The 24,189-nt window shown below is 35.1% G+C and overlaps 1 protein-coding gene across 10 annotated transcripts in view; it reads left to right on the plus strand.

The window, feature by feature from the left end:
* DIAPH2 (diaphanous related formin 2) overlaps positions 1 to 24,189 on the plus strand; it is a 1,008,307-nt gene that overhangs the window by 274,833 nt on the left and 709,285 nt on the right. For all 10 annotated transcript variants that reach the window (XR_009184437.2, XM_004477009.4, XM_004477011.4 and 7 more), the window contains one exon: positions 18,374 to 18,484. Coding sequence is in view for 9 of the 10 variants with exons in the window: in XM_004477009.4 (XP_004477066.1) it covers positions 18,374 to 18,484 (111 nt within the window). In the remaining variant the exon portion in view is untranslated. The remainder of the gene's footprint in view (positions 1 to 18,373; positions 18,485 to 24,189) is intronic.

The raw sequence follows: 24,189 nt of genomic DNA on the forward strand, positions 1-24,189 counted from the left end.
CTAACAAGTTGTAATGAAGTTGTGGGCTTGTAGAAATTTTAAAAACACCGAACTTCTCTCTCTGTGCCTGCCACACAAATTTCAAAGGTCTGATTCACCAGAAACAAATGGATTATATTGCAACTCTTAGGTCAGGGTCCACCTGATAGCCCTGCATAGACCCACCCTAAATGTCTTTTTAGAAAATGAAACATGCACTATATTTTCTTAGACGGTTTTAAGTAATGGTCCATTTTATGAGAGAGAACTTTTTTGTTGAGGGATGGGAACTCATATTTATTCAACACATTTATGGTGTGAGTTCCTGGGCTTAACGTTTTAATTTACATACATTATCTGATTTAATCCTCGCAACAACCCTATATGTAGGCCCTATTCTGGTTTCTTATCAGGTGAATAGGCAAAGTGGGATTAAATAAATTGTGAGGTGACACTGTAAATGGAGGAATCAGAATTTGTGCCAGGTTTTTTCATTCCTCATGCTCATTTCTGTCTTTTAGACAGTATTTACCATTTAATGTACCATGGAAAACTCTCCTTGAAATAAAAAAAAATAACAATAATAATTGTAGTGCCCTTCAAGAGAGTGATTATTTAGTAGTAGGTGTTTAAGTATTAAAATCCCTTATCTGGTGTGTCTTAGTCATCCAAAGGAGTGCTGATGCAAAATACCAGAAATCCATTGGTTTTTATAAAGGGTATTTATTTGGGGTAGGTAGAAGCTTTCAGTTACCAGGCCATAACACACAAGTTACCTCCCTCACCAAAGTTTATTGCCACGTGTAGGAGCAAGATGGCATGCTGACGTCTGTAGGGGTTCAGGCTTCCTGGGTTCCTCTCTTCCCTAGGCTTGCCTCTCTCCTGGCTTAGCTGCTCTGTTATCTCCACAAGGCCAGCTGTAGAATATTAGGTGAAAAGTTTGTTTCTCTTTCCGGGCCTTTTCTCTTTCCTCACCACTAAGCTCCTCTGTGTTGTTACTTCCTGGGTCTCTTGCTCAAGACTCCAACCCCCCTTCTCTGTGGTGCAGTTTCTCAATGTCCTACTAATGTGGCCCAATCAAAGCCTTAATCATTATGTAATCAAGTAAAAGTAAAACCTCTGAATCCAATACATTCTAATATGCCCAGAGGAAAAGACCAGTTTACAAACATAATCCAGTTCCATTTTTGGAATTCATAAATAGTGCACACGGTATAAAACAAACACAATTATTTTTCCCATTTTTAATTGTTTTAACAAGTATAGATATCTGTTTTTGCCAAAGTTGAAACTATAGCAGAGATGAATTGGCTTGACCATTATTATCCCTCTCCAAATATTTAAGGATCTTTGTTAATCATCTCTTCTTCTATTCCAACTATCATGAGCATTTTGGGTATACTTTTATGATGTGCCTTTTATATCAAATGTATTACATTTTAAAAATTAGGTTATTTCCTTCTAGTGTATTCAATTTTATAATCTTGTAAAATTTATCTCAATTAAATTTAATATCGTTATTGGTAGGTCTGAGAACTATCTTTTTTAGATAACTTCTTGAAAGTTTTGTTATTGATCCTGTGATTGGTTTACCTATTTAAATTTCATTGATTTTTAGGCATATGTAAAAATTTGTGCTTTTTTTTTCTGGAGAAATTAAAAGTTTTAATTACATTAAACATGTTCATGGGAAACGGACTTTGGCCCAGTGGTTAGGGCGTCCATCTACCACATGGGAGGTCCGCGGTTCAAGCCCCGGGCCTCCTTGACACGTGTGGAGCTGGCCCATGCGCAGTGCTGATGCGCGCAAGGAGTGCAGTGCCACACAGGGGTGTCCCCCGCGTAGGGGAGCCCCACGCGCAAGGAGTGCACCCATAAGGAGAGCCGCCCAGCGCGAAGGAGGGAGCAGCCTGCCGAGGAATGGTGCCGCCCACACTTCCCGTGCCGCTGATGACAACAGAAGCGGACAAAGAAACAAGACGCAGCAAAAAGACACAGAAAACAGACAACCGGGGGAGGGGAGGGGAATTAAATAAATAAAAATAAATCTTTAAAAAAAAAAAAACAAAAAAAAAAACATGTTCATTATATTTTATACTTGGTTTGCTGTACATGGGCCAAGTGCCTTTATATATTTTTAAAAATTTATTTAAATGGATTTTTAACCACAACTTGTTGTGTTAGGTATTATTATGTGAGTTTACATATCAGGGGCTTGAGTTGCTGGGAGGCTAAGAAGTGCACTCAAAATCACACAGCTATTAAGTGGTAAGGCTGTGCTTTGGGCCCAGGACTTTGTAATGCCAACATTTGTGTAATACATTGCCTGACCTTTAAAGTGGCATCACTGCCAAAGTACAATTCACCCCAAACAGTGAGACTGCTTTGACATTTGCTAGTCTTCAGGAAGCTGGACTGTATCGAATGGTAATGTAGCAAGTTATTAATGAGTGACATATGGAGGAATTACAGGTATCTTGCTATGTATTCAGGAAATTGTTCAATACTGATTATAGATGCAAAAATATGCAAACTACATTTTTGAAATTTCTTATTTTAATGAGTTGCAAAAAAGAGTAATTTATTATATCCAGAGCCTATTACTCTTACAAGGATTGTAAAGTGGGTTTGTTTATTTGGACTATGTAATGAAATTAAAATATATCACCTATGTTTAAAAACATTCAGAATTCAGAAATGAAAGGCAAAAGCTTAAATCTGTTTAAAAAATATAATTAAGGAAGAGGATGTGGCTCAACTGATAGAGCATCTGTCTTCCATATGGAGGGCCCAGGGTTCGATCCACAGGGCCTCCTGACCTGTGTGGTGAGCTGGCCCATGTGTAATGTTGCCGTGTGCAAGGATTGCTGTGCCACGCAGGGGTGCTTCTGTGTAGGGTTGCCCCATGTGCAAGGAGTGCGCCCCACAAGGAGAGCTGTCCAGTGTGAAAAAAGCATAGCCTGCCTAGGAGTGGCACTGGACTCACAATGAGCTGACACAACAAGATGGTGCAACAAAAAAGAGATGCAGTTTCCCAGTTCTACCGGATAATGCAAGCAGAAGCAGAACACATAGCAAAATGGACACAGAGAGCAGACAATGGGAGGGGGGGAAGGGAAGGAGAGAGAAATAAATAAAATAAATCTTAAAAAATGTGTGTATATATATATATATATAAAATTTGTGCTGTATGTTGACAGAATTACATTTCTATTTCTGGAGTATCTTGACATTTCCAAAATTGTTATTACAGTCTCAGGAAATAATTCTGTTAACATACAGGACTAATTATGTTTTTATGTAACACCTATATAACTTTTTCTTTCTTCTTTTGGGATTTTAAAACAGATTATTAACTTCTCACATTATTTTCTAATTCACCTTTAAAGTGAAATTTTATACTTGTGACAAGATTTTCATTGTTTTTAGCAGTTGAAAAATTAGGTAGATGATAAAATCATATATCCTGACATGCTCTTTCTTTATTGATTTCCCTTCAGCTTAATAGCATTCTCGTTTCCTCCCGTACTATAACATCTTCTTTTGATCCTACATACCTTTCAAACTAGTCTTTCATCTTTCTCTTTCATTTTGTGTTTCAGTGCTCTGAAAGAATCATCCATAATTGTTTTCTCTGTTTCCTCAATTACCTTTCACAAATTGGTTTTCTCACAGTTCTTTAAAAGGTCGACAATGATCTTCTAATTTCAAAATCCAGTGGCTTCTTTCTAGTCTTGATCACTTGGGAGTATTGATCCCCCCTTCCTTAAAAATTTACTTACCTTTGCTTATCATTTTCTCCTTGCTTCTGACTAGCCCTAACTATTACTTCTCTATCTTCTTAATGTGCTTCTCCTCTTTTTTTTTCTTGTTTTCCTCTTTTCTACTCATTTGGCATTTTGTTCCCTATGTTTTATCCTCAGCCTTATACTATTATCATTTTACCTGTGTTTATATACACACACTGAGACACACACATGTGTTTATATACTTACCATATATATTTGTTTTCCTCATGAAAATTGATTCCTGGCTTCAACATTCATACATGTTTTGGTAATCTCACTGATTTATCAGTCCAGCTCATACTTCTCTCTCTATTCAAACCTGCAGAGGTGACTAAATAGATGTGTTATAGGCATTTTAAAAATAAGAAATTAAAAACAGCATTTTAAAAGTATTTGTCAGACAACACTCTAAATGATTATTGTATGTTACCTCATTGAACCCTCACAGCAATCCTATGAGGGATAGAGTAGTAGTATCCCCATTTTATATGTGAGTAAACTGAGTCTAGAGAGATCAAATAACTCTCCTAGGGTCACAAAGCAAATGACAGGGAAAGCCTGGATTCAGTACCAGGCACTGTGCTGCAGACCACATGCCCTCAACCACTGTACTTTAAAGCTGAACTCATATCTCTTCCCTGTGATCTGATTTGCCCAACAGAAGTTTACTTTTTTTCAGATTTTTCCCATTTTAAAATTATAGAGTTATTATCTTCTACCCAAATTCCATTTTTTTTCCTCAAGATTTCATTCTTCTTTGCCCCCTGCATATAATGAATTATCAATTCTTATTGATTGATTCTTAGAATAGACTGTGAATCTATCTTAGTGTCTCTATCCCACTCCCTTTATCTTCTCCCACTGATGGTATTTCACCAATTTCCTGATTACTATACCTCATACCAATAATTCTCCCCCTCTAGACAAATATTCTTTACTCTTGTCAGTTATCCTTAAAAAAATAAATCTGATTCTAACATATTACCTTTCCTAAAAATTTATGCTCATGACCTAGTGATAACTTGATAAAGGTGGAAAGCCTAATCACTTAAGTGTTGATGCTTAAAAATAGACAAAATCTTGGATATATGGGCTGATTCCATTTACCTTGATTCTTTCCACAGTGGTTCTCATGTCATATGACCTTTTTCAATGTGGCCCCTCTCCTAAAGATATCATTTGTTCCAACCACACTTACCTGGTGTTCCCTAAATACATTGTATATGTATGTGTATGAGAGAACAGGAAATAAAAATTTATTTGTTAAATCCCTGAGATTTTGGGTTTTGTTAGTTATAGCAGCTAGCATAGTTTATCTTAAATTATAACAATTTCTTGACCTGAATCTGCACATGACTCTCTAATCTTACTATCCAAATGAACAGATGTTCTGAATCTGTACAGCAGTACACCTGTCCTGATCCTGTACTGGAACCCCTGATCTCTTTGTAAGAACCTATGATCAGGAGCCCCTCCCTAGTGTGATGCTCTCTAGGAACACCTGGATTATCCTGTATAGAAACCCCTACTTGGTGTAGTAGAGTAACACCACTATAGGAATGACAGGATCCCCAGTGCTCAACCGGTTCAGGAACAATATTTGCTTGGCACTGCAGAACACCAGAAGTAACCTGACATTGTCCATGCATCCCTGTCCTCACACCTCATGGAAATGGAATACTCCTCACAGAGCACAGAATCCCTGCCTTCATCATTAAAAGGAATCCCTGTCAGGTAAAGAATACCAAGGACTGGCAACTGTAGACCTTTTAAAATACCTTCATACATTTGATCCTGCAGATCCCTTTACTTGAAATGTCTACCATTCCCCATCCATATCCCTTTTTCTCCAGTAAGGTTTAATGAGATCACAAAGAGTTTGGCAATAGGTATGCATGTCTTGTATAAGTCTGGGAAGAATTCAGTGATGACATGGAATTTAAATTGAGTCTTGAAGGATAAGTAGTAATTTTCTAGGAAATTGTCTTTGCTGATATATATTATGGTGAGGTAGGAGGGAAGAAGAAAGGCTTCTAGTAGGTAAAAATAGAGGCTATAATAGTATGCCAGTCACTTCAAGAAAGAAGGCATGAGTGAAGGAATGTGAACATATTGTTACAACTAAATTCTATATAACCCAACAGGAAAAGCTGGGATACACTGAGCATTAATAATATTTGTTTATAGATATAGAAAGTTGTATATTTAATGTCCAATGATGTATTATAAAAACAGACCCTGTCTTTATAGGCTGTTACTAGTTTGAAAGGTGCCATGTCTTAAAGTATTTCAGGAGTTATGTGTAGAACTATGTTTAGCATGATTTAATACATTTAAGAAAAGATTTACTAACATTTGTGCATGTTGTGGTTAATGTATTACTTGAAAACATAGCAGTAAATATGTACTTTATTGAATATGTGATAGGTTCACTTATCCAGGTCATTGATTTGATAGATTTATCATTTTGGAACATAACCGATAACCAAAATAGAAATAAAATAAAAAACCGTAGCAGCCTACAGATATGTCACCCAGTCCATCAAATAAGCCTTATGGTGAGATCTACCATTTGGCCTTTACTCAGAGCCTATTTTACTCTTTTTCCGCATGCTGTCTTTTTTTTTTTTCTTTTCTTTTCTTTCTTTTTTTTTTTATTGATTTTGTAAAAATATTACATTAAAAAAACAATATGAGGTCCCATTCAACCCCACCACCCCCACCCCACCATTCCCCCCCCAGCAACACTCCCTCCCATCATCATGATACATCCATTGCATTTGGTAAGTACATCTCTGGGCATCTCTGCATCTCACAGTCAATGGTCCACATCATGGCCCATACTCTCCCACATTCCATCCAGTGGGCCCTGGGAGGATTTACAATGTCCGGTGATTGCCCCTGCAGCACCATCCAGGGCAACTCTTAAGTCCCAAAGGCGCCTCTACATCTCATCTCTTCCTGCCATTCCCCATACCCATATCAGCCACCATGTCCACTTTTCCCACTGCACTCCAATGCCACCTTTTCTCTGTGGACCTTGGATTGGTTATGTCCGTGGCATCTCTATGTCAAGAGGAGGCTCAGATTCCACATGGATACTGGATGCAATCCTCCTGCTTTCAGTTGTAGGCACTCTAGGCTTGAGCGTGATCCTGTTTTCCATCCAAAGCAGTCTAGAAACACAGGTTGGAAGGTTGGGAGAAGGTTTATTCCAGTCTGTGTGCTGAGATCATGAAGAAGTGACAACTGATGTTCTGAAAGCAAGGGAGGAAATAGGAACATAATAAAAGACTGAATCTGGAGTACAAAAAATTGTAACATTTGGTTTCACCTAATGTCAGGATAAATAGACCTACATGCCTCAGTAGCTCCTGAGGGCATCTCGGTGTCACAGCATCGCTCACAAACTCACATATGTAATGATGCCCCTAAATCAAGAAAGAAAGGCTAAATTATATCAAGTACATTTTGTTTAAGGTGGGAATTATGCAAGTCATTTCAGAAAGACTTCCTTATGAAAACAGGCAGTGCTTAAATAGACAAAAGCTTGGATATACGGGCTGATTCCATGTAGCTTGATTATTTCCACAGTGCTGCTCAAGACTTGCAATTTTTCTCTAATCATACTTGTAAATTCGTTATTAGTGCACCCATACCATTGACAATGTGGAAGTGGCTTTGAACAAATCATTTATCATTTCTCAGTAGAGGTAGGTTTATAATAAAACAAGACAGTGCAGTTTAGGAATAAGGAGAATATTTGTTGAAAAGTAGATGAGTATCTTAAGTATTAAGGGTTGAGCAAATGTGTGATATTACTTAGGAAACTTGATCTGTTTACTGACAGTTACATTACTACCATTTCGAAAATAGAAAAACTACAATGTGGGGTTCTATAGAGATATTTAAAGAAGGTAATCATTTTTCTGCAATTGCAAAACATAACTTCTGACTTGGAGGATAACTATTTTAAATCTGTTTCAAAGCTGAATAATAGTTAAATCTTATCATTTTTGGTAATGATGACCACCAGTGACCTCTAGAATATAAAAAGCAATATATAGTTTTGAGGCTGTTATTGGCTTCTATGATTACTCCTTTATCAAATCTCTCTTTCTTCTTGACTTCCAAGACACTAAGTTCTGTTTTTCTCCATGTTTCCTTTAAAATCTCCTATTTTCGTGCTTGGCCCTTACATTTCCTAATTCCTAGAGCTTGATCCTCAGTCCTTTGGTCTGTAGCTTTATTCATTATGTACATTGTCCTTAGGAAGTCCCATCCATTCTCATGACATCAACTAGTTCTCTCTCTGAACTCTTCTTAGGTTCCAAATTTCTTCTGAATCACAGACTCCATATGTTCAGCTGCCTACTGACTGGATTTCAATCAATATTGTCCTTAACTGTACTTGTCTTCCTTTTCTTCTTCCTTCTCTTTCCATCTCCTATCCCCGATCCAACATTGACTGGCCTTTTTTATTTTCCCTGTCCTGGGTATCCTTAGTATTTTCTACCAAATAGCATAAACCAGAAACATACTAGTCATCTTCCAATCCACTCTTACTCTATCCACCATTCCATCAGTGACAAAATCTTTTCAATTTTTCTTTCTTAGTGTTGAATTTCCCTTCCTAAGTATAGTATCCCTTCCTCTCCACCCCTGCTGTCAGATTTTTAATTCATGGCATTAACATGACTCATTTTTTTCTCTCTTTTTTTAATTTATTGAATTATATCAGTCATACATAAACAGTAAGTGTATAATAGTTGTGAACTTACAAAACAAACATATAACATCAAACAAACATATATAACATCTCACCTTATCACCAATAACTTGCATTGTTTTTAAACCTTTTAAACTAATGATTAAAGATCATTGTCAAAATATTACTACTAAACAAAGTATTTTTCCCCGAACCTATCCGATTATTATTATCTTTATATCTTTTATATAAGAATATACATAAACAATGTATAGTAAAAGTTGTGAACTTACAATGCAGACATGTGTAGCATCATACAGGGGTCCCATACATCAACCCTCCACCAACTCCTTGCATTGTCATGAGACGTTTGTTACAAACTATGAAAGGACACTATCAAAATCTTACTGCTAATCATAGTTTTTATCTTACATTTGGTGTGTTTTTCCCCCAACCCACCCTATTATTATTTTTTAAATATATTTTTTTATGACAAAAGTTGTAAATTTATAAACCAAACATGCACATGTGCAGAATTCCCAAGAAACACCCCTCCATCAATACACCAAAATGTGGTGTGTCATTTGCTATAGATAAAATAATATCATCTGATTATTACCATGTCCATAGTGTACATTTGGCTCATATTTTCCATACTACCTCAGTATCAACACAGTACATCTTTTGCATAGACACAAGAATATTATATTACTACTACTAACCACAGTCTATAGGTCACCCCCGCTGTATTTTTCCCATGCTTCTCCACATTCCCAACCCTGCAGTAGTGATATACATTTGTTCTAGCTAACAAATCAACCACAATTCTCACCCACCTTTTGGGTTACTGTGCTATCCAGTTCCTAGATAATTCTCAAGCATTCTGTCAATTGACATTTACATAACTAGACTAAAATTTTCAGTCACATCCCCATTTATAAACGAGCTGTGAGTCACTGTGTGTTACCATCCATGCTATACATTTCCACAATTTTACAGTAAAACTAATTAAAACTTCTAAATACATTAAACGTCAGTGGTCTACTCAGTCCTTTTCTTATCTCCTTTAAGAATCCACCACCTATCACCAGGTCTTGAGGATATTTTCCAATAATTTCTTCTATAAGTTTTATGGTTCTTGCTTTAATTTTGTTTTTTTGATCCATTTTGAGTTAATTTATGGATAAGGAGTGAGATAGGGATCCTCTTTCCTTCTTTCAGCTATGTATGTCCAATTCTTTCAGAACCTTTTGTTGAACAGACTGTTCTGCCCGAACTGTGTGTGTTTCACAGGCTAATCAAAAATCACTTGACCATACCTGTGAGGGTCTGTTTCTGAACCATAAATTTGGTTCCATTGGTCTATCGTGTCTATCTTTAGGTTAGTACCATGCTGTTTTTACCACTATAGGTAGGTATTAACATTTAAAATCTGGAGATGAGGGTTCACTTTTCCTTTTTATGATGTTTCTGGCTATTCAGGACTACCTTATCCTTCCAAATAAATTTAATCATCTTTTCAAGTTTTTCTTTAATGCTGGTGTTACTTTTATTGGGGTTGCATTAAATCTATATATCAGTTTGAATAGAATTGACAACCTAATGATATTTAGTCTTCTAATCCATGAGTATGGAATGTTCTTCCAGTTATTTAGGGCTTTTTTGATTTCTTTTAACATTGAGTTGCAGTCTTCCGAATACAAGTGCTTTACATCATTGGTTAAGTTTATTCCTATTTGAGTTTTATCTGTCATATTTTATTTTCACCACTCTTTTGACACTTTTAGTTACTTGTATTGATAAAATCTTCATTTCTAGACCCTCTTCCAGGCCCTTCTCTCCTGTCTTTTCTTTTCAGACTCTAGTACACCCTTTAGTGTTTCCTGAAAATCTGGTCTCTTGCTTAGAAATTCTCTCTGTTCTGTTTACCTGTGAATATCCTACTTTCGCCCTCATTTTTGAAAGACAGTCTTGCTGGATATAAGATTCTTGGCTGGAAGATTTTCTCATGTAGAATTTTAAATATATCAGACCACCGTCTTCTTGCCTCCATGGTTTCTGGTGAGAAATCAGCACTTAATCTTATTGGATATCCCTTATATGTTATGCATTGCTTTTCTCTTGCTGCTCTCAGAATTCTCTCTGTCTTTGGCCTTTGACATTCTGATGAGTTGTGTCTTGGAGTTGATCTATTTGTATTTTTTCGCATGGGAGTACATTGTGCTTCTTGGGCATGGATATCTTTGCCCTTCAATAGGGTTGGAAAGTTTTTGACCATTGTTTCTTCAAATATTCCTTCTGCCCTTATTCCCTCCTCTTCTCCTTCTAGGACACCCATTCTACGTATGTTTGCATTCCCTGAGACCTTCTTCGATTTTTTCCATTCTTTTCTTCATCTGTTCTTTTATATGTTCACTTTCAGAGGCCATTTCTTCAAGCTCACTAATCCTTTCTTCTGCCTCTTCAAATCTGCTATTATATGATTCCAGTGTTTTTGAAAATTTCGTTGATTGTACCTTTCATTCCCAAAAGATCTACTATTTTTCTGTGTATGCTTTCAAATTCATCTTTGTGCTCCTCCAATGTTTTCTTAATATCCTTAATCTCATTAGCCATCTCATTGTATTTATTAAGGAGATTTGTTTGAACATCTATGATTAGTTGTCTCAACTCCCTTATGTCATCTGGAGGCTCATCTTCTTCCTTTAACTGGGCCATAGCTTCCTGTTTTTTGGTGTGGATTGCAATTTTTTGTTGGTGTCTTCCTGTCTGGTTCACTAGAATATTTTTTCTGGGTGCAGTTTTTCTCTTTATTTTAGGGCTTCCTATCATTTCTCCCTTGCTGGTTATGCTGTAGGAGCCAAGCATGTAGTTGGTGCTGTAAGCTGTGGAAGCTCAAGCTGCCCTCATTGCACCAGGGACCAATGAAGTTTCTTCCAACTTTCTCCTTTGCAAGGGGTAGGGACAGAGTCACAGCTATGTAGAATCATCCACGTGCAGGCCTAGACTCTCCAGAGAGACTGATGAAGCTTCATATCCTTTTCTCCCCTGCCTGGGGCAGGGATGGAGCTGCTGGTGTGGGCAGCAGTCTATGCACTGCAGGTCCAAGATGACCGCAGTTGCTCTGGTAGACTTCTGATTTTCAGTCTATGTCAGCCAAAGTAACCTGCAGTTACCTATATAGGCTGGTACAGGGCTCCTCAGCCTCCTCCCTGCCAGAGGCGGTGCTGAATCCTAGGCTAGAGCTGCAGGCTGATCTGCGTGAAAGAAACTGGTTCCTGGGGACACTGAGAGTTTCAGTCAGCCCGGCTTTCCCTCAGGCTGGGGATGGAATAAGAATGGCCGCCACCATCCTCTCTGGGACCAGGGCCAATTCACACCCCAGCTGTTGCCAGAGTTATCTCTTAGTCAGTCATGTCTCCCATGCAGTAGCCGAAATCGGTAGCCAACCATCTACTTCTCCCTTGTTTCTGGGAAATGGCGTTTCCAATTCCCATCACAGAAGAGTTCCTGGGGCAGCTTGTGCCACCAGAGTAGGATGACCATGGGCCTCTGAGGCTTGGCTGGCAATTTCCCAGAGAGGCTCGCGCAGATCCCTGCAGCTTCCTTCCTGCTGGACATGGCACTGGGGCCTAGGCTAGACCTGCAATATGACCTGGATGGAATGTAGCCGGTCCCCAAAAGCTCTGGGATATTCTATCTACCCCCCATCCCCTCATACCAGGCGGGAGTTAAGATGGCAGCTCCCACCTCTTTCTGACTTGGACAGGCTCAAACTTCAGCTGTTCTCAGGATTATACTGTAGGCCACTGAATTTCCTCATCATAGCTGAAATTGGTTCTCAACCGTCTCTTCCTCCCTGGTTTTGGGGAATTGAAGATTTCAATTATAGCCGAGGAACAGCTCCCGGGGCGGCTTGTGCCTCCAGTGGAGGATGGGCACTGGCGTACGTGGCGTGGAGTGCTCTGCTTATGAGACTTCTTTGCAGATGGGCAGTCTCCTCCTTCTGTTCCCCCAAGGATGTTGCAGGATGCTCTTCTGGCCTCCTGGAGCCCCCAAACAGGTGCTTCAGCTAGCTCCAGATAGCTCTGGGTGTTTGCTAACTGCCCTGTAGTAGGAGCTGTCTGTAGGAGCTCCTTACTCCTTGGCCATATTGCTGGTTCCGACTCATATTTTTTCACTGCATTCTTAAATATCTTCTACCCTCCATTCTAGCCCTTTTAAAATCATGTTCCAAATCATATCAAGTAGTTATCTATCTGAAATGCAAATCTTGTCATATTGCTGTATAAAATCATACAATGGCTTCCCATAGCTACTAGGAGTTAAGTCTAATAATAGCCTGCACAAAATGCGTAATTATTTGGCTTTTCTCTCTAGCCTTGTATTTCACCACTCCTCTACGTATAGTCTTTGGTCCAGTCATACTGCTGTCTTGTCTTCCTGAAGATGTTATAGTCTTTCATGCCTCTACCTCCATACCATTCCTTTTACCCGGGAATTCTTCTCCAGTTCTTTACTAAACTTGATGTGTACATCTGTACCTTTCTTAGTTGGTACTTATTTTGATTTAAACCAACATTTTTTCTAATTCCTGCTTGGCTAGGATAAAGAAAGACCTTGTTAATGTTAACAATGTGCTTAATAAGGTCAAGTATGTGACAGTGTCAATAAAATTTTAAAAGTACAGTTTGTCACAGCTAATGGCAGTATGGATAATATGAGAATGCCCTAGAGTTGGCAGTTATTGTACTCCATAGTCCTTTGAATTGCGATCAAACAAATAGGTGTTTATTTAGTTTTCAAAGCCGGTAAGTTAAAGTAAATAAAAGGTTCTGACATTTTTCTAATAAATTTGAGAAGATATTTCACATTTAAATATATTTCCTTCTCTTTCACTTAGGCAAGAATCTGAAAGCAGTTTATTTTTGTAATGACTTACCTCATGCCAATAAAGTTTCAAATATTTAAATGATATTTACCCACTAAATTTTAATCATTTTACTGGGGGCTGTTAAGGGATAAAAAGAAAATCCTAACAAATACAAATGAGCCTTGCCTTTTGAGAGTTTACGATCTGTTTTATGATGTACTACTCTCTATGCACCCCTTCCTCCCCTAAATAAAGACAATAGCACCCTGTGAATTGAGTAAAGAATGTACATGACTATTCCAGAAACAGAATATGCTATTATAGTAAAGGAAGATTATAATGTGGTAAAGAAACTGTTAGTAATTTAGTTTTACTAGATAATTATTCATGCTAGAAGTTATTGGATGCTTTATCACATGGGCAAAGTTGGTTGTTTTTATTTATACACAATTATGCTTTTTTTAGTAGGCTATTTAGATTATATGCAAATGTTTCTTTATGACAAGGTGATGAATCAAAATGCAAATATGATGAAATTGTATTTTTTGCATGACTTTTCTGTAAATCTACACCTTTTCTAATTAAAAAATAAACATGGGACTGTATAATACCGAAAACACTGTTGTGAACAGTGATTGCTTAATAAAATAAATAAGAACGTTCTTTCATGAACTAGTACAATCATATGTCACTATTATAAGGTTATATATCTGTCAATAATAGGGTGGTATTTGGGAAAAAATACACCTAATACAAAGTATGGACTATAGTTAAAAGTAATATTTTAGTTCATTGCCTGTAACAAAGTTACTACTCCAAAGCTGTGTCAATAATAGAGGGTATGGTGTTTTTGAGGTAATGAATATGTTCTGAAATTTATTGTGATGGAATGTACAACGCTGTGATTATATTAACACATTGCTTGTACACTTTGTACACTTTGAATAGATTGTATGGTGTGTGAATATATTTCAATAAAACTAAAATGCAAATAAATAAACTGATATTTTTAATAATTAAAAATGAGAATTGTGGTCTTCGCTTAGTATATTTATTCATAATGGAGAAAACTTGATTTTGTGTGATTTTTAAATTTTAATTCTCATGGAAGCAGTATTTAAAACAAATAGGTATGACAGACTGTTTTGAAACTTAAAGCCATCTTAAAAAATTTAGCAACAAAAGGAATCAGGATAATGACTTCAGGATAATGGACTTTGTGCCATTCAATTCAAAAAAATTCGTTTTGTTTCTAGTATGAGGAGAAATGCTATTCAGCAAGGCCAGGTTTATGCATTAGAGTGTGCTAGAAAGAATGCAAAGTTATAAGTTGCAAAGCCTGAGTTCTAATCTCAGCTTTGTGACTTTCCAGCTTTCTGACCAAGGGCAAATTATCCAGTCTTTCTATGTTTTCCATTTCTTTACCTTTAAATGAGCCTATTGGACAAGAGTGTTTTATATACTCCTTAGCTCTAAAATCCTATGATTCTTTATTGTCTATGGGGAGGTGGATTTTTTTTAAGCATATTGATTTTCATTGAAAGAGGACAATAGAGTTCAGTCATGGTCTTAAAGATTTATATACTTCGAAGTTGAGCATACCAGTTTTGAAACTTTAATTATTCAGCAACAAGTTTTGTATTTCTGTAGAACTTCAATTAAGAGATAAGGCCAAAAGCCTTCTTCTGTTTTTTTTTTTTTTTATTCCTTGAAAATCTTCAGTGCAGTGCTGTCTCACAGAACTTTCTGATATGATGAGAATGTTCTGTATCTGTGCTGCCCAATATTGTAGTTTGTAGCTACTTGGGCTATTGAGCGCTTGAAGTATGGCTAGTGCAGCTGAAGAACTAAATTTTTATTTTTTAAAAATTTTATTTAATTTAAGTTTGAATTATAACTAAGTTTGAATTATAACCTGTATTGAATAGCATGTCTCATGTGTGTGTGTTTGTGTGTGTGCATATGAGTGGGGTAACAGGAAAGAAAAGAGAGGAGAGAAGAGAGCATACATTTTGGATGATAGGATGCTGTTCATACACCGCTGTTCAGGATATGTATGAATTGGAATGTAATCCATTCCAGGAACTGCCTTCTACTGTTCCTTTTTTTTTTTTTTTGTATTCAGTAATATCTCATGATGACAACCTTTGATACTAGATAGCATATTGTTATAATATTAGGGCATTTTTCCAATTAAACTATAGGTTCAGTGCTATATTCCCAGTAAGCCTGATAAACATGTCAAATTTTATTATTTTATCCATCTTTTGTTATATATATATATATGGAGTTTATTAGTCATCAGATGTGTTGGAAATTACTCTGCATTTGGAGTAAAATGATATAATAATACTTACCTCACATGGTTGTAATGAGGATAAGATTAGATGATGAATTAAGTAAGGCTCCTAATACATTGTCTGGTAACTAACAATAATAATAATTATTAATGATGTTAATAGTTTGGCATTCTGTATTTAGCTATGAATTCAGAATCTATTCAATGGGTATTTCCTTTTTATAATTAATATTTCCTGTCCTTCGAGCTAATTATCTTTTTAAAAATTTAATTTGTATTTAAAAATTGTATAAAATATTCCCAGTTTGTGTTTATTTTGTTCCTGTTTTCTGAAAAGGCAGTGATTGTGTAGTAGCATAAAAGAATGGAAATGATTCAGCTAACTTTCCCACTCCCCATACACACAATGTAAATATTTCACAAAGAATATTGCTTAGAAGATTATGTTGTAAAATATCATGGTGTTATGACTATTTATTCATATTATGTTATTTGTAATTATGTATCTGACAATTTGATACAATACAAAATGTGTTGATAAACTCGTATATTTCAGTGTTTAACCACTGACTTCAAAGGGTTTTCTACTCATTTTATGCTCTAGTCAATGGATATAACTTCATTTTTAAAATTATGCAGTTATATATTCATATATTATATGCAAGATGAATAATAGCATTGTAGCATTTGTTTTATTAAATGTAAACTTATTTTGGTGTTGATAGAGGCATTCATTTTATTGACTTTCTTAAAGAATTTTTATTGAAGTATATCATTCATACATGAACCAAACATAAACAGTAAGTATATAGTAAAAGTTGTAAACTTACAAAATAAATATGCATACCATCATGGGTCCCATACATCATCCCTCCACCATCACCTTCCATTGTTGTGAAACATTTATGATTAACTTATTTTTTTAAAGTCTCCTGACCTAAGTACTTTCATTTGTATAAAGTACAATAGCAAGACTGATTATTCTGTTCTTACAGAAATGTTATCTTCACTCATACAGTACTAATACAAGCCATTAAGCTGGAATTTCTTCTGACTAAAACAATCCTAACAATGACAACTTTTGTGTCTATTAATTTTGGATTGGACATGTACTTTGGCTTGTTCGGTCATGTCAAAGTTGTAACATAACAGGGACCATTGAAGCAAATGCAATGATAATATAGTTATGGACATGTACAGTATGTAAACTATCTGATAAAAATTTTGCTTATTTTCTTTTTGTACATAGGAGACTTATGTTATCTATTAAGGCATAATCTTCATCGTAATTTAGCTAGTGTGTCTTTTAAGGTTATACCAAGCCTATAGCAATTAGTAAATTCTTCAAGTGTTTTTTCTTGATATTTGAAAATTTGTAGAAATTGGATTGCATTGTTCAAGTGTCATTTAAGTATTTAGCATTTTTAGCAACAACCTGAATCATCCCCTTTAAAGCATACAACTTTTGACTTTTGAACCTGGATATGAGATAGATGGGTGAATCTCCCAAAAAGCTGCTTGAATGCAAATGATATATATACCAAAGTAAAATTAATTTCTTAAATCTTTTATCCATACGTTGGGAAAATAACTTTATCATAATAACAGTTCAAGGATAAGTCAAGTCAAAAGATATCTGAATTATTTTTGTTTTGATGTTGCATTTTTCCTATAAGAACTATTGATTTATTTGAGTCTTTTATATATACCTAGCAGCTTTACTAAATCTGGTATTTTCCAGGAGTCCTTGTAGTAAGCAATTGAATACTACTGGTTGCCTACTTTAATCAATTTAAATGTGCAGGTTTTCAATTAAACTATTAGCAAGTTGCCTTTGAAGTGAGTAGCATTTTCCAAAAATGCTATTAAAAATAATCTATGGAACAGCTGGCAATTAGCATTTTGTTCATTACCTTCTAGCTTGCAAGTACCAGAAAGTAAGTCCCCCTTTTTAGTAGGGAAGCTCAAAATTAAAAGGTAAGAAAAGCCAAATTTATATTCCAGTGTCAATATAATTAATAAACACCTTCACATGTAAACCAACCCACATATTTATGTTATTATGTAATGCACATTAGTATTGGAGCCACAGAGCCTTTTGGTTGATCATATTTCACTTGCATTAATTTTTTCATACTTAATATGATAATCATCTTAATTATATATTTTAATACTCTGTATATTTTGTATAAATCCATTTCAATAAGAGGGTGGAGAGAGTACAAATCAATTTCATAATTCCTCTAAGTTATCACTCTTCCCTGCTTAATATCAAGGTACTTTTATATAACTTTATTTGGCTTTTTTAGAAAAGTTTAGAAATTGAGGTAAGTATTGAATTGAGTCCAAGTGCCTCTGAGGACAACTGGACATGAAAAATAACATTTTGTCATCTTCTATATGTATACTTTTGAAAGTTTTGGTTTCTCAGAGGGAGTTTAATTTTCCTTTATGTTGTTTAGCAAAGCATAGCAATATTTGACCTTTGATCATATCTTCCTTAGAATTATTCTAGATGTTAGACATTTTATTATTAGTTTTACTGTTTATAATCTTAAGTCATATTTATCATTATGACTGTAGAAATATTTTCATTTCTTAGAGATTACAAAATATGTATGTAAGCCTTTAGTGAATGGAAAAATGAGAATAATTATCTGAATGCATTAAGTAAAAATATTTCAAATAAAATAATTTTTTTAACCAAGTTTACTTTGTATTTGTAGGTGGCCTGCATGCAGTTTATAAATGCCCTTGTCACTTCTCCTTATGAGCTTGATTTTCGAATTCATTTGAGGAATGAATTCCTCCGTTCTGGACTAAAAACAATGTTACCAGTAAGTTGAGTACATATATTTATTATGTTGACTGATATTTTTCTCTCTTTACACAAAAATTTTTGACATAAAATAAACAAATATGCCTTGCTGTTTTCTTTTTGTAAAGCATTAGACATTTTGTAATCTTTTAAATATTTCAATAATATCAACACTTTATACAACTGATGTTTCAGAATTAAATATGTGTCTAGAAGTGATGTGAGTTTTTTGTCTTCATTAAGAACACTTTTTAAAAATGTGCTTTTTACATTAAAAAAAAAAGATACTTAGATTACATAAATGTTACAAGAAAAATATAGGGGATTCCCATATGCCCCACTCCCTACGCCTCCCACATTTTCCATTAAGGGCACTTTTGTCTTCAAAAGGGCACTTCTTTTTTTTTTTTTTTTCCTCCAGTAGTGAGTATTGACAACATAAAAGACTACTGTATTTTTGCAGTTTCATTTTCATTTAAATTTTTTTGCTTTTCTATTCAATAAAAGATTGCTTTCATTCATGTTCAGCATAAGTGTGCATAAAATTTACATTAGTATATTCTAGACACATTACTTAAGAATGATACTGTCTTTATAATGGTTTAGGAATTCTTTTAAGGAAAAGAATTTTATTTCTTAAATTAGATGTGAATATTTATACTAACTATGCTAGTGTTCAAAATACAATTTTTGAAATAACTACATAGACTTGATCAGAGATAAATGAGCACACTTATTCTATAAATACAAATACAACTTTTGTGGCTTTATATTTTATGAAGTATGTTAATTGAAGTGTAACTTCATTCAAGACCATGCCATTGTTTAAGGAGACTGGTAGAATCTCACTAATTTCTTTATTGGAGCTACTTAGAATATACCTGAAAAAAAAGTAAAAATAAGGGAGAAAAATAAATGGTCTGAGAAAGAAAACCAAAGAGATGTCAATAACTATGTATGTAAGAACTGGTTTACAAGAAAGACCAAAATCAGGTCATTTCTTGGTGAGGAATCAGTGTGTGGCATGTTTCTGTAACTTGTCTGATGGTCCTAAGTGAAAGTAATTGAAGCTCATCGTTATCATATGTATGATGGTGTTTTTACCAGGTTTTAGAAATTTCTATGTCACCCTCACGTTCAGTGGTTCTTTAATTATTGACGTTAAAACCTAAGGAATTGGTTTCAGTGAATCAAAGCAGCAATTTAATTTAAGTCGCTGGTATAGAGATTCAATATGCAATTAAGGAAGGCACATTCACCAGTTAGAGTGTTTGTAACGTATGCTTTTTCTTGTTTTTTTTTTCACTGATCTCTCCCATGAAAAGATTGATAATGCTGTAGTCTTGATTCTAGTTTGTTAATTGCCTTTTCATTGATTTCCTCACTTGTCCTCAGTTAGATTGGTTCTGTTTTTTGTGTTTTTTTAAAAGATTTATTTATTTACTTATTTTTTAATTTCTCTCCCCTTTCCCCCCCCCCCAGTTGTCTGCTCCCTGTGTCCATTCGTTGTGCTTTCTTCTGTGACCACTTCTATCCTTATCAGTGTCACCAGGAATCTGTGTTTCTTTTTGTTGCATCATCTTGTTGTGTCAGCTCTCCCTGTGTACAGCTCCATTCTTGGGCAGGCTGCACTTTCTTTCGCGCTGGGCAGCTCTCCTTACAGGTTGTACTCCTTGCGTGTGGGGCTCCCCTATGCAGGGGACACCCCCGTGTGGCAGGGCACTCTTTGTGCACATCAGCACTCTGCGTGGGCCAGCTCCACATGGGTCAAGGAGGCCCGAGGTTTGAACCGTGGACTTCCCAAGTCGTAGGAAGACGCCCTATCCATTGGGCCAAGTCTGCTTCCTGATTCTCTGTTTTTGAGGGAGGAAATATCTTTGGAATCATGCCGGCTTCAGGATCTCCTTAATATTCTCTACTCATTTACTAATACGCCATGCTTTCTGCCTTAGTTATCACTATTACTTTTCCATTTTTTAAATTTCCCTCTGTCTATTTATAGTTGAAGATTTGTTTTCTCAATAGTTGGTCAAGAAAACTGTGAGTCCTCTTTAACTTATTTTAGTCCTCATCTTTTCAGAAAAGATATGGTTTGGTAGCACTTGTTCTTACTTTTTGAATTTTTGGTCTGGGTGTATTAATCTCTGTTAGACTCGGTGGTATCATAGTGTGTTAATCGTTTGACTACACCGATAGCTAAGATTTTACATTAGTGTTTCTAAGTTACATTTTCTCATTGACCATCTAGCCCTAAATACAGCCTCTTTGGTACTATGTACTCCTTAATGTATGTATTCTTAAAATATGCTTCCGATACAGTTTTCTTTATCACATCTTTTCAATATGCCCTTTTTCTCAGATTTCAGTGATCCCCAAGGAAAAGTGAAAAGTGTCATGTTTCTGCTCTTAAATTTTCAGAATAGAAGGAAAACCCCACTGGGCTTCTTAATTTTTTTCTTTCCAAGTCATTGGAAATATGGGATCCATTGTGTTCATAACAGTAGCTAAATATGGTTCTGATTCTCAACTACGAGGTAGGGCATATCCCCCCAAAAAGAGACTGTCAAAATCATCTGGAGGTAGAGCAGGCATGTTTGGTTTGGGAAAACAACCCTACCCACATAATTCTTACATACAAAATAAGAACCAGAGTATAGGCAGATGATCCCTGAGAAAATTGCAGATCATTCTTTAATACCATAGATTATACTACTACTACTGTTATTGTCATTGGACTTTTATTGTCACAATTTAGAGCAAAAGACGGAAGGATCAAACTTCAATTTATTCTAGTTGTACCTAACATGTAAATTACTTTTGTCATCCATAAAAAATTCACTAATTAAATATTTAAATGAAAAACCTCTAGAATTTATTGCAACATTTTACATCTTTTACACATGCTATAAAGCTTAATAATATATTCATAAATGAGTCTTTAAAATCCTTACACTTTTTTTACCTATTTATTCTTACTTTATACACAATTCTAACAAGGGGAGATTCCTAATTTTCTAGAATATAGCATATCTAAGGCAGAAAAACAGATGTGGCTAGGGCAAATATTAATAATTGGTACACGGATTAAAATTTATACTTATCTGGAACCAGTAAATGTTAGGGCAGAATAGTTTTTAGTATTTCAGTAGCCCCTGAGACCATCATAATACTGGAGCAAAATGAAAGCTTTTTTTCATAACAATTTATTAGGATCCTTGAGACAAGAGCAGTTATTTTAATTATATTCTATAAGAAAATTATTTTCATAGTCTTCATCCCTCCCATCCCCATGATTATTACTTTGGTGTTTAAAGGGATATACTTAATTTATCTGGAAAATTCACTTTTGATAAGTTTGCCCTGTTAATTTGGAATTAATGAGGTGTTACATACTATACAGGTTTTTTTTTTTGCCATTTTATTTTATTTTTTATTTTTTTAAGTCATTTTTAAAAAATATTACATTCAAAATATATGAGGTCCCTATTCACCCCCCACTTCCCCACCCCACCACTCCCCTCCACAGCAACACTCTCCCCCATTATCATGACACATCCATTGCATTTGGTGAATACATCTCTGGGCATTGCTGCACCTCATGGTCAATGGTCCACATCATAGCCCACACTCTCCCATGTTCCACCCAGTGGGCCATGGGAGGATCTACAATGTGCGGTAATTGTCCCTGCAGCACCACCCAGGACAACTCCAAGTCCTGAAAATGCCTCCACATCTCATCTCTTCCTCCCATTCCCCATCCCCAGCAGCCACCATGGCCACTTTTTCCACACCAATGCCACATTTTCTTCGATTACTAACCACAATAGTTCATGAATAAAATATCAATAAGTCCACTCTAATCCTTACTGTATTCCTCTATCCTGTGGACCTTGGATTGGTTGTGTCCATTCCACATCTTTGTCAAGAAGGGGCTTAGATTCCATATGGATGCTGGATGCAATCCTCCTGCTTTCAGTTGTAGGCACTCTTGGCTCCATGGTGTGGTGGTTTACATTCTTCAACTTCATGTTAGCTGAATGGGGTAAGTCCAATAAATCAGAGTCTATACAGATTTTTTGAAATAGTATTTGCTCTATACTTGACTTACATTGACTACTTATCGTTTTCTTTATCTGACATTTTAGTTAAATGAAGTAAATATTAGGTAAGTCAGATATATAAAGAAAGAAGATAGTAAGAAACTGGGCAGTGGGTACTCTTTACCTGTTTGAAAAAATGGACAATTCCTTTCTTATTCTTTTGAGGACACAATTTTAATTGCTTGACTAGTAATCAGGATTGTGCTGGTAATGGACTTTGACTTCCTTTGAAGTTGACTTTATCACAGAAACTTAACTATATGTTTCAGGGAACCTGCAAAAACGGTTCAGTATCTATTCAGCACATCTATTTAAAGAATATCAAAAATATTTTCAATATTTCACATAATTCATAATGTAATTCTGTAATTTTATGATATTTAACATTTTAAAATATAACATTTTAGTGATGAATTTCCATTTTCTTTTGTAGGATATATGTATTGTTATTTATGCTATATAATTATATTTATTATTTCATTAAAATATTTTACCACGAATGTATGGATATCTCTTTCAAGGTTTAACATTTGATTGAAAGGCAGTTTATTTATATATATATATATTCATACGTGTATATATACATATATTTATCAGGCAGTTTCACTGAAAATATTTTAATAATGCAGACCGATTTCCATGTTTTATAAAGTTCTGATGCTAATTAAATAAAAGTGTTTAACTTCAATTTTTCTGCTTTTCAAATATATTTGAATGTGTCCAAGTTTTATGGTGGATATCTAAGAGAGCACACATTGTGACATACAAATAAGTAAAAATGCCCATATTCTGTAATAAAATGTATGAAATATTGTTTATACAATGATAAGGGTATTGTTTGGGACTGGTTTCTGATGTTTTCTGAGTAGAGTTAAGAAATCACTTGATAACATGACCCATAGTGTTAGATTATTTTCAATTCAAGTAAATTTCTTCATTCCCCTTCAAAGTGAGTAAGGAGGCAAAAAACAGTTATTACTGAAGAGGAAACTAAGTGTAAATACATTTATTTTTATAAATTTTATATGAAAATTATTAGAAATAGATTAATAAAGTGTTTTCGTATGCCCTATTAGTAAATTTCAGTAAATTATTATGTATGTGAATATTTGGAAATGAACATCTAGAAGTTGCTTTAAAATTGGTTTTGGCTTTAATAGTAGCTGTTATACCTTCATTTATAATTGTTCTTTTGAATAAAAAGAGAAACAAGAAATACATCCTATTTTCTTTTATCTACTTAATTTAAAGTACACCATGCATGCATATTCTTTAAGAGTTCAAACTCAGCTCTGAACATCTTAGTACCACTTCTGGTGTCTGCCTTGAGCATTCATATTTGTGATTATTGATTTGGTTTTTGAAAGCCGAACCTTAATGGACACATGTTAAAAGATCTTCCAGGTGACATATATTAAGCCCAACAATCTCTAGTGTGGCATGCTTCACAACGTTTTTTTATATTATTATTTTGAAAATTCTCAGAAGTTTGTAATGCATGTGCTCATAATGTATTACAAAAACAAATCATTTATGCCCAAGTTTGTATTTGGTGATTAGACTAAGCAAAAATGAAAAGTAAGGGAGGAGACTAGGCATATAACTTGATAAAAAATCCTAAAAC

This window comes from Dasypus novemcinctus, chromosome X (assembly GCF_030445035.2).
Source record: "Dasypus novemcinctus isolate mDasNov1 chromosome X, mDasNov1.1.hap2, whole genome shotgun sequence".
In the NCBI taxonomy this organism is placed as follows: domain Eukaryota; kingdom Metazoa; phylum Chordata; class Mammalia; order Cingulata; family Dasypodidae; genus Dasypus; species Dasypus novemcinctus.